This window comes from Lissotriton vulgaris, chromosome 10 (assembly GCF_964263255.1).
Source record: "Lissotriton vulgaris chromosome 10, aLisVul1.2, whole genome shotgun sequence".
Taxonomy (NCBI): Eukaryota; Metazoa; Chordata; class Amphibia; order Caudata; family Salamandridae; genus Lissotriton; species Lissotriton vulgaris.
The window spans coordinates 90782486-90794394 of NC_141698.1; the positions used below are offsets into that span (position 1 = coordinate 90782486).

General features: G+C 43.7%; 1 protein-coding gene across 1 annotated transcript; it reads right to left on the bottom strand.

Annotated features, from left to right (window-relative positions):
* Positions 1–4599: 4599 nt before the first annotated feature.
* On the bottom strand, positions 4600–9833 carry LOC147684731 (histone H3.3A). The gene is made up of 4 exons (XM_086940573.1): positions 9764–9833; positions 8329–8467; positions 7572–7725; positions 4600–5054 (listed from the first exon to the last, which is right to left on the bottom strand). Exons 2-4 carry the CDS (start codon positions 8454–8456, stop codon positions 4926–4928), a joined length of 411 nt encoding a protein of 136 aa, XP_086796699.1. The 5' UTR covers positions 8457–8467; positions 9764–9833; the 3' UTR covers positions 4600–4925.
* Positions 9834–11909: the final 2076 nt, after the last annotated feature.

Consider the following 11909-nt stretch of genomic DNA (forward strand, 5'->3'; position numbering starts at 1 on the left):
AATGGTGTTATAAAGAATAACATTATCCCGGGGCCAATAGAGAAGAACCTTCAGATAGTTTAATATGCAATTTGACGGTATGAAAATTAACAAGGATAATCTTGTACAAAGGTACACCACATATTTGTACATAAACAGACCTTCAATAATACTCACATGCGTGGGAATGCGCACATCAAGGCACAGGCTCATTCATGAGCACAGGTGCCTAAATAATTACATACATGCAAATAGACACGCACTCACATTTCTATAAACATGCACATTCATGCAAACATGCAGTCTCATATGCATACATTGCATTTCCATACCAAACACACATGCAAGCCCACACTGCACAATCACACATGCACCCTCACAAACAGCCTTCTTCCTTCCTAAAACACAGCTTATTTTTGTTAATGGCTTTTTTATATGCGTGTCTGTGGTGTTAAAAATGTCAGCATAGCATTCCCCATAGCTCCCCGTGACCCCCTCCCTCCCTCTTCTCGCTCCTTGTGCTCCCTCCTTCCACTCAGCATTGAACATGTTCCCCGGTGCCTTCAGAGGAAACCACGACTCTTCAATCTTTTTAGAACAACGTCCGCTCATCTCATTCTACACCTCTCCCTTCCCCCCCACCCCGTGTTGGTCCGTCACCTCTAGCTTTCGGAGACAGTTACATGGCTGCAATAAAGCACAGCAGCAATGCCCCATTCTCAGCTCTTCACAGCGCACTCTCTAGCTGTGCTGTGACAAAAGGAGAAGGAAGGGCCCTCAGCCCAACCCCAGGGGGCAGCCACTTATCCTGATAGCGGGGCACTTACTGGGCAATAGTATCTCGTCCCAAGGGGATTTACAGAAATGAGGATTTAATGGCAGATAAGCACATGCAGCCTGCCAATTTCCGGTCCAATTGGACATCAAGGCCCCATATGCGCACAAAGCTAGAAACTACTGCCCAAGCCACGCCACTCAACACCACGCCACTCTACTCAGCCACGCCCACACGCAACGCCACTCAACCACGCAACGCCACTTTCACCCACACTGTGCAGTGCACAATAGGCCTCGCAGTAGGAAAGTTGGAGCTATTGGTTTTGTAAATGGCATTGTTATTTGCAATAGCTCCAACTTTCCTACTGCGAGACCTATTGGCAACGCCAGTGCTGGTTGAAGGCTGCTGTTCGATCACGAGCCACTTTATATATTGATGTATAACATCCGCACATTGTACTCTTTATGCACTTTATAACTCTTTTTTTGCACATTTTGCATTTTTTGCACATTTCTGACGTGGACCTATTACTGTTGCTGCTATTCCTTATCCATTTTTACTCTGTTAGAAAATATTTTTAATTGTATATAACATTGTTTTTAGCGAGGGACATTCTGTGTGTTACTGTGAAATTGATTGGTTTATGTCTTTTTGCCAGCTGTCATTATTGTTCTGTATTGAAATTATATTTGCATGTACTTTTATGGATGTTTTTATTCCGAATAAAGATCTTTTGACTGGACTAGCGTTTGTGGTGTAATTTTAGTAATAGATCCCCAGCGCTTGTCCTGCTTGTGCAGCCCTTGTTGGCTGTTAGTGTTCCATCACAAACAAACAAAGGAGCCCTTAAAGCGCCATCTGCCTTGTCACCAGAGGCGACGGCCATCAAAAAACATGTTCATGAGAGTGCTCAGAACAACCCTTGAAAAGCTGGTTCACCTCAACCAGGCGTGATGACTAATCACCGTTGTTGCAATCGCACTGCCTAGCAAGTCTAGCCAAATAGGAGTATTGTGCTGCATCCCATCCCTCAGCAAGAGCTTGGGTGAGCTGTTTTGGCCTCCTCCAGACACTGGGGCAGCACGTCCGCCACCATATCCCAGAGTGGGTGTACGACCCAAAAGGTATTATTGGACCTCAACCCTAGACTGACAGTACTGTTTCTTGCCAAACTGTTCCAGCCTTTTGGATTCCCGGTCCGGGGGGTGTGGTAGGGAATGCAGTTTGGGACATGGAGGACTGGATTAACAGGCTCTTGGGGTGGGGGACAGAAAGCAGGGGGGGGGGGGGGGTCGCCTGGAGCTGGGCCACACTCCGACCAACAGGAGGAAAACCGGTGGACTTGGCCCAAGAGGCCATCAGAACATCAGTGAGGACCTCATTAAACTGCAGCAGAGGCTCTGAAGAGCTTACTGGCGGTTGAAGCACCTCAGTGAAGAGGACAGCACCAGAGGTGGCACTGTGGGTGTCAAAGTTGCACGGTCAACTGCTGTCGACCAGTATCTAGGCCTGGATCCCACAGGGTCTTGTGGCACCGAAGTCAGACAACACAGGGCAAGGACCCCCCCCCCCCCCCACTTCCCTGTCAGGCCCAAGGAAGTCTCTGATCTCCTAAGGGTGTAGGACCTGTTGCACCTGCGCAGGACCGGTCAGAGGCACCACCCGAACCATCGGCCGAGTCACAAGGGTCAGTCAAAGATCAATGCTTCTTTTTGCCATGCCTAGCCTTACCTGAGTACGAGGACTTGGGTCCAGGCGATAGATGATGTCTGCGGCTCAGACCTTACAGGAACGCTCCCACCTAGCCTTCGATGTCAAGGCCTTACTAGTCATCGTAGTCAGCCCCAAGCAGTAGAGACACCGGTGGTGGGGGTGAGTAACCGACTGATGTCGGTGACCATCACACAGCTTGAAACCGGGCATCCCTACTGGCATCCAGGAGTAGTCAAATGAGAAACATACCCAAAAAGTTAGTCTAAAAAGGACTAAGGGCACGTGCTCTTACCAGATCTCCACTTGCTGGCCCAGAACAACAGATGTCGGACGCAGAGCCACAGGACAACGCCTACCGACACGCAGGGGTACTGCCGACGGAAAAACTTTCCGGATCCAGTCTGACGCCCTGGGGATATTCTAAGGGAAGGAATTTAGCATTAACTGGTTTCTTTTGATACCCATGGCTTATGCAACTTGCAGACCCACCTAAGCAACCAGACCTAAACATCTCTGCCCCTTAGTGATTCTCCTTCACCAGGCTCATTCCTATCCAACCTTGACATCTACTGCTCATGAATGTCCCCATGATTCATGGGAGGAGGCTGGTTTCTGTTATGTACGATTTGGTTTGATATTTCACAGCTCTATCAATATCCTCCAAAAAGGCCTGTTATAATCTGACATCCAATCATACACTTTAAGGAGATCGGCATTTTTTCTTCAAAAAACTATTCTTCCAGGGTACAGCCAGAAAATATTGAGGTATGCTTTCTGAAGAAAAATGCCAGGGCAGTTTGAATATTAAACGTGTCACCAAGGGTGGATGGTAAAAAGCCCAAGACCAAAATGAAGAGTTTGGATAGTGAAAAACGCCATGCCTCTGGAGTTGTGCACTCTGACACTCCAGCTAATAACCAGAGCTTAGGTCACAAGGATGGCAGACTACATATAGGAAACTGTTCCTGCATTGGAAGAATCTTCACCTCAGTCAAACATTAGAATTATTTCCAAAAGCCTGTGGACCCTGGAACACTTTAAATTCTTGTGTGTCCATACAGAATGTTAAGGGCACCAAATGTCCATGTGAGAATCACCTCCAATTCTGGCCACAGTAAGACTTGATATGCAGCCTGAATACAGTTATATGTAATTGCAGCATTTAAAATTCAAGACAACCTACTATTGCAGAAAAAATACACAAGTGATCTGCTTGCATTCTAAAACAATACCTATTGAGCCTTTCTGGAGCTTCCCCTACCCATGACGCGCAACACTTGTAATTGCATCCACCAGTCTAATGTCATGGACATTTTCGGGACAAGATCAGTAATTGAATTTCAAACTCCCGCCGGGAAGGCTGGGGGTGTACTATGTAACTTCTATGAAAATTCCTGCAATGCACAACCAGAACCACAAGTAACCATTTTTGCAGCATTCTAGTATCTTCGCCTAAAAATATTAGACTAGTGTTGCAACCTAGCATCAGTTGTACCATGAAGCTCAAGCACATTTCTTATAATCTACCCCTCAGGAGCATAATCTCACCAATGGCTACACTGAGAATTTTCAAAGGCACCAAGACAGTATTTTGCCCCACCTACATACCCTTGTTTGCCACTAGGGAGTTTGAGCAACTATTCATCTAGTCTATATTCTGGACGAGCCTCTGCAAAATCATTTCTCCACAGAAATCTGCCAAAAAGTGCTGTTGTCTATTTTTTGGTCTTTGATGCAGAGTGGTGGTCTGTCTTGTTTAGGTCGGATATCAGAATCCTGTTGAGGGTTCTTGTATCTTTGCGGTTGGAGTGATCGTTTAAAAGTTAGCCTAGATTATCTCTAGGTCCCATGCTAAAACCCATCACATTAGTTCAACACTCAGGATCCTTAATTTTAAGAAAAATTAAGCTGGTGTAACCCTCTAAAGCAGCCCCAAAGCTCTTTTTAAAGACCAATACATTTAAGATCAAAGTATAAAGATGCTGAAATGTTATTTACCAGATCACCCCAAAATGTGGAATACCTTCCATCAGTTTTTTAACATCACTTGTCCTTAAGCAGACTAGATTCACTCTACCAAAAGGAAAGTTGGATGCCCTCCACTATGGTAATTAGATTTCACAAAAGCATGAGGTAGTGGAAAGTTTATTTACAACCAATTAGTCAATGCAAGAAGATTCATTGAAAGAGGAAACTGTTGGGAGTGCACCTGTTAAGTCAGGATGCATGCGGTCTAAAATTCTGTAGTACAAGTCTCAAGTCACCACAGCTTCACATACAAATTCCTGAGAAAGTTGAGGAATGTTTTATAAAAAGGTTTGCTACTTTTCCACCGATATCCATGTATGCTTAAAATAAATCCTTATAAAAACAAAAAAAGGACACAGGCAAGTATTTACAGTTCAATACAAAAATTAAATTGTGATCCTGCTTGGTGAAGTACAAAAAAAAGTCTTCAAGCACGTTCTCCTCGAATTCTTCTTGCCAGCTGGATGTCCTTGGGCATAATGGTCACTCTTTTTGCATGAATGGCGCAGAGGTTGGTGTCTTCAAATAGGCCAACCAGGTAGGCCTCGCTTGCCTCCTGAAAAATTATGTAAATGTCACTAGATTAGTTTCACGAACATGTAGATGTGAAGTAACCAAGTTGCAAGTAAACTTTATACAAAACATACAATTGCATAGGTAGTCTCACAACTATAGAAAATGCTACTGGTGTACAAGTCGTGCTCTAAAAGGCACACTAAATCATATAAGTTAACATAGTACATTTTAAAAAGCGTTGCATCTTCAAAAAAGTTAATTCTCGTGAAATATCAGTTTACACTCTGTACATGTCATTTTGCCGTTCAAGCACTTATGCCCTACGATTTCTCTATTTTTATTAATTTCCACAGGCAACTCAAGCACACTATCAGGATGTACCTGAACCGCCAAGCAGCCAAAGGTTTATTAACATCACTCTCCGTAGATGTGCTATTTACTGCCAATAGAAAACATATTGGGTTGGCAGCAGCACGAAGCATACTGGCTCTCAAAATCGGGAGCTGAAGTTCAGGTCCAGGAGATTATGTGGCTCGTGATTTTGGAAGACACTTGTGTGACAGTGTTTACCTCTCAACTTCGGTCTAGACCAACATAAGACCCAAAAATTGCTTAAAACCATTCTGACTGGACTAGAAAGCAGAAGCAATTGCAGGGAGAAAAATATGGTCCAAGACTCCAGTATTCTGAATTTACCACCCAGGTGTGGTTCCATCTCTGTATTAATCTGCAATTTCACTGGCTGGCGTATGACCACCATTAACAATAATCAGCTACCTGAGCCAATAATAGAAGCCATGAAGTCCCTGGTTTTGCTTAGGTCAAGCTTAAGAGTCAGTGCGCCTGCGCTGCATGGCATGCTGTAAACCTAGAGGGTATGAGCGGACCCACTGCTTTTTCGTTGGTTGCTTGGTCTGCCTTTTAGAAAAGCCATTGCGTTTGATGGTGAATAGTTATTTGTCCCAGCTTTTGTCTGGTTTGTTACTGCCCTGGCAGCTGCCAGTTTGCTTCGGTGCATTACTTTTCTTGTTCTACCCTCTTCCGGCTTGCCTCACCCCCCCTTATCCCCAAACACTAGGGCAGCCCTCATCTGACATCCCTTGGAATCTTATTTTCTGTGCTGCCTGTTCCATATGAGCATCTGTATAGTATCAAGAGTGCCCCCCTCCCACAAACATTTCTTCTGCAACCCATGGATGATAGCGTATCCTGAAATGGAGGGGGGTTACATTGGTTTTGATAGGAACCAAGTGTTGCGGAGCAGAAAGTTATTCTGGAAGTACCTTAAATTCTGGTTCAGCATCTGTGTTACACCATCTAAAGAACAACCTCTGTATAATAGGTTAAAGAACACAGAGAATACACCCACAAATGATAGGCGAAAGAAGGGGGAACAGGTTCTAGATTGGCGAGTGTTTCCTACATTGGTGGGAAACACTAGTGTTTTAAAATACCCCATACACACCAAAAGGCTTCTTCAAATAGGTCTCTGTGCTGGTATTGTTAAAAAGGTGTGATTGAGGTTTTATGTGTATTTAATGTACATAACCTCCTGTGTGCGTAGACATGTGTGGAAATCACCTGAAACAAGGCGCTGTCCCCTTCAGGGTCAATTTGCTAAGATGAAGTCAAAAGCCTCATGAGCCTTTTGTGGACACTGCTTACTATTACAGCTCTGTGGTGTAAGCAGTGTCCTTAATGATAGCTTGCACTGTTGTCCATGCTACTGCCAAGAAAAAAAAGTGACGCCCGGTCATTCTGCTAAAGTGGAAGCGAGTGTAGTAATGCAACAGTAGGAGGTTGGGTGGGGGTAATGTGCTCATGTTCCAAGGGTGAGGACAAGCACAAGGAAAGCAGCTGACCAACTTAAAGGTTCAAGTTTTTGGGACACAGTCAAACAGCAGTATAAAAATGTATGCAACACAGAGGGCGGCTCAAGCTGGAGGTCCTATCACAGGGAATGTTTAGTATCCTTGTGAATGAGTATATACAAAAATGTTCTAAATTTACACGGCAACTATGTAATCATTGAAGCTACTAATATTGCAAATAAAAACCCAACAGATTGTCAAGTTGAGTATAGGAACACCAATTTGTGGGCACTGCCATTGATCTTACACTCCAGCAAAAGTTGAGGTTAGGTCGACTGAGAAAATGAAAAGTCACAGTAGGCCACGATACTCCAATATGGAGGTTAGGCCAGTATATTTTAACGATCATGTATTTTGGTTGCCTTTTGCTAGGATTTAACATAACTGATCGTTAACTAAGTATTGACTTATTTAAATGGATCCCTGGTGGCAGAAATTTAGTAATGCTGCCATGGTCTGTTGGTACAGAAATGTTAGTCCTGTGATGTAGTCTTTTCTAGTTGCAACCATAGATACTGCAGTTAAGTTAGTGTGCGTTATAAGAGTGGAATCTTCCAGAACACAAACTTCATTCAAATTCCTAGAACCCTTAACTCCAACGGTCCCACTCCAGCATCAAACAAGAGCCCACATTCTCATTAGAATGAAGCATTTAGAACAAAAGGAAGGGGGAGAAGACAAGTTACCTGCAGAGCCCCAATAGCTGCGCTTTGGAACCGCAAATCAGTTTTAAAATCTTGAGCTATCTCCCTCACCAAGCGCTGAAACGGCAGTTTGCGGATCAACAATTCTGTAGATTTTTGGTATCTTCGGATCTCTCTCAGAGCAACTGTGCCAGGCCTAAGCAACATAAAGGAAAAAAAGTGTATTAGCGTTAGTAGACTTATGACAAACTAACCCAACACAGAAATGTGTTTCAACCATGAAGACACTGCAGTTTTAAAGTGATATTAAGCAACCCCTGCTGGCACCTACAGGCTTAATAGCATGAGGAGGTCCAGCTTTCTAAAGTGGAAGTTTGTTTTCAGACCTGCCCACTTACTCACCTGATAAGCAGATATTTTGTAGACCAAAAGAGATGGAACCGCTTAATAGTGGGTTTCCAGTTCCAGTCTACGGCATTCTGCACAGCCTGGGCTAACCTGCACACGTAACAGACACCAGTAGCAGAACGATAAGCGTTTGGCTTAGTGGTGCCCAAGGACTGCCAAGCACAAAGCCCCACAATGTAAATGTAAGCCCCCCCCCCCCACCACCATCATGGTAAAAAAATAAAATTAGTGTGGAAGTTTTTTTTAAACAAACAATTCACTCTACTTTGACAGTTTACTTTAAGAACCATTTTAATTTGCAGTCACGATTCATCTAGGAATTCTAAATATCAAAATATCGCAAGCTTAACGAATCTACCTTTACGGACCATTCAACATAATAAAAACATACCTGTATCTGTGAGGCTTCTTGACACCGCCCGTAGATGGCGCGCTCTTCCTGGCAGCTTTAGTAGCCAACTGTTTCCTTGGAGCCTTTCCTCCGGTGGATTTACGAGCTGTCTGCTTGGTTCGAGCCATTTTAATTTAATCTAAAATTCAAATAACGAATTAGCATAGCCTCCCGTATAGGACGTTCTGATGAGTGTCAAGTTGCTGGGTTTACATACACAAGCCAGTCGTAGAAGGGCGATTAACTATATGTATTAAGCAAATCTTGAGTCAATACTTTTACAGTAAAAAGGAGGTTCACGTTGAGCGGTTCGGAAAAAAACCAAAAAACAAACAAACGAAGAAAAAAAAACAGTGCAGAATGAAGCCTGGCAAGGCATTCAAAGCCCACGCACTCCAGGGGAAGAAATGCGCGAGCTCACGATTACATTTTTTAACGCAAAGCTAATTAAGCAGTTTGCACTGAAGGATGCCCCGCCGGTAGTTAAAAATAAAAAATATAGTGGTTGGGGTCCCTTAAACTTTAGGCGGGAGACCGCTGAATTTAAAACTACTCCAGCAAGTCAAGGTCAGCCGTTAGCTCCCGCCCACCAGAAACCGAGCGAGTCACAGCCTCGTAGGACGCCTACGTCATAATGCCCAACGGAAACCATTGTATTACAAACAAGAGCCTGCGGTCTCGGCGCGCGCTACGGAAGCCCCTGCACTTAAGTAGTAAAGAGGAACTACAGAGGGGTGAAAAAGAAAACAGCACCAGTAAAGTGAGCGGGGTTACTCTATCCAATGAGTGGAGGCTGTTAGGGGTCATTGAAGCCCACACACGAACAGCGACGGCGTTTGTCACCCGCCGGTCTCCATTTTATTTTACGGTACAAGTCAAAGCACAGCTGGGCGACTCCATTTTCTAAGGCGGGATGATAGCCAGCCCGTGAGCCTCCATTACGCGGCCGCGATCCCACACGTCGACCAGTCTGTGCCGTCACGGATGGGACCGGGCACTACAGAACAGCAAACACAGGGGGCGGGGAAAGACTGATCTAGTTTCTGCCAGGAGCAGGAATCTGATAAAACGGCCAGCTGGGTCCATGAAGATCACCAGAATAAAAGAGTAAAACAAGAAGACGGCCAATTCGATCAAATAAGCAGAAACACATTTTAACGGCTTTCCAAAGCAGCATACATGCAAGAGACGAACGGGACAAGGGAGCAGCAAACACGGAATACCCAGTGCTGGGAAAAACATAAATATTACAAGAGCCGCCATTTTGTATACGGCTGGGCAACGACTAGTACAACCAGAAAGAGACTAATAAAAGGCTTAACAAACGCGTGATAGACGACTGGACATAAAGTCCTCGCGGCGTAGTAAACATGCCACTATAATCCGACGTTCAACATGCTGTTAAAAGATAAAAATAAATTTTAATACAACTAACCTCCGCAGATCACTGGTTCTCCTGCCCTTAGCCTCGTGCCGTCAAATACTCTCAAGCTCTGTTTGTATCTGTGGTCGGCGCGCTCCGCCGACACTTTTATACTACCCTTGTGACGTCATCGCCGCGTGTAACGCCCATTGTTACGTATACGGCTGTCAGCACTGGGTAATTCTGCTGAAGTCCCCCGCCCAGTCTCGGTGTTCCCAGGATGTTTATTAAAACATTCGGGAATAAAACCAATAGTAAAACAAACCAGTGTGCGAAAACAATAAATGATGAAACGTACAGGCATAGCTGGTTACCTTTTTGAAAAACAAACTAATCCTAAATCCTTATGTATCGCAACTGGTTATTTTGTAAAGCGCTCTGATACCTTCGGGTTATATTCGCGCTATAAGAGAATCGCATTAAATAAATAAATATATATATATATTTTTTAAAAGCCAGTCGATCGAGGTTTGTATGAGACCAGTACGAGTATGAGCAAGAGCATGAGCACACATTGGCAGCAAGGATGCGAAAAATAAGCACCATCTAAGCGCGGGCAATGCACTTGTAGTAGACTTTACCGTAGAGGTCTGCTAACGTTAATTTAAGTGTGTTAAATAATGGGAGAATTAACCAACTAACCACAATTTAGAATCAGGGACACAAAAATACTACACAGGTCGATATACATTTTATGAATATTTGATGTTAGTATGTGTATATGCTTTAATTACTCTGTTTCTTTTTAAGTTGATGCTCATCTTACCATGTTTGCAACTAGTAACAATGCCCTTGCTGCTAGGTGTTTACAATAGTGTTATATCCTTATGTTTGCCTTTGTATGCATTTACTGTTGTTGCTCTCATGATGCATGTTGCATCATTCATTATTCCTGGTTGCCTAGCATACTGGAATGTTGGTCTCCTGGAAGCTCCAGTTTGAGTCAGTTTGATACTGGTGGCTGATGATGGGAGTTGCTTTGTGGAGTCCTTGGTGCTGATCTCTTACTTTGTGTGGACTTCGTAATTGGGGACACAACATAAATTGTCGATGAGCGGACAGAGTCAGCACCTGAGAACCTATTTCTACGTGTTGCAGTTGTGTGATCCTCTACCTCTCTTCAGCCCACCTTCCAGGACTCTACAAACTACAGCCATTTCCCTATGGATGCATTTACTTCATCTGCCTGATTTCGTCACGTCTGGTAGGAGTGATTTCATGGCTTTTCTCTAAATGGATTAAGCGTCATATATTTTCCAATTACACACCTTTTCAAGACTTCAATTACCCGTGCTGCAAACTTCTATACCAGAGTTACTGTAGATTCTGGCTCTCCAATTACTAGCATTTCAAACACATTTTTCTTACAAGAGTGGGATGGCATTAATCTGCTTCCTTAAGATATTCGTACAGTAGCATTTGGAGGCCAAGAGATTGACATGATTGGTTAATTTCCTGAAAGTTTACAATTTAAAGATAGACTCATTCATTCAAAAGTCTATGTAGCTAAGAAGGGTTACAATATTCTTATTTGGAGAGATCAAGGAAAGTTCAGGATGGTTTTGAGACCTGATTAGAACATCCTATTTTCTTAGTAGATGCTGTGCATAAGGATGTCAATTCCTTGGAACGCTCTTACTAAACATCAATCTGTGTTTGAGGACAACCTAAGTGCGGTTAAAGGAATTGAGCATAAAATTATTCTAAAGCCCAATGCTATTCCAGTTGTCCATAAAGTGAGAAATATTCCTCTGAGCATTAGAAAGAGATTGAAAGAACATCTTAAAAATTATGCTCAGACGTGGTCATTGAACCTATAGACTCGTCCTTATGGATTTATCTCATCACTGTAGCTTTGAAAAAGAAATCTGACAAACTCAGGCTTTGTATTGACCTGAGGTCGTTAAACAAAAACATTCAAGTTGATTGCTTTCCTCTACCAAGGATCCAAGTCATGCTGGCTCAATTAACTATTAACTGTGGAGAAGTGTGGCTCAGGGGTTAGAGGCGGCAGACCCAGAAGCTGAGATCGGTCCTGGACCAGAGTTCAATTCCCCGCCTCGGCGGGTCTTGGACTCAAAAAATTCCACGGACTCGATAATTCTCGCTCCGGTGCCTACTGGACTCACGGGTTCACACTCTGCGACTCTGGGCAATA

Coding starts and splice junctions, on each gene's coding strand:
- LOC147684731 (XM_086940573.1), bottom strand. CDS start 8,456: ATGGCTCGAACCAAGCAGACAGCTCGTAAATCCACCGGAGGAAAGGCT. Junction 7,726..8,328: donor AAGAAGCCTCACAGATACAG/GTATGTTTTTAT, acceptor TATGTTGCTTAG/GCCTGGCACAGTTGCTCTGA. Junction 5,055..7,571: donor CAGCTATTGGGGCTCTGCAG/GTAACTTGTCTT, acceptor ATAATTTTTCAG/GAGGCAAGCGAGGCCTACCT.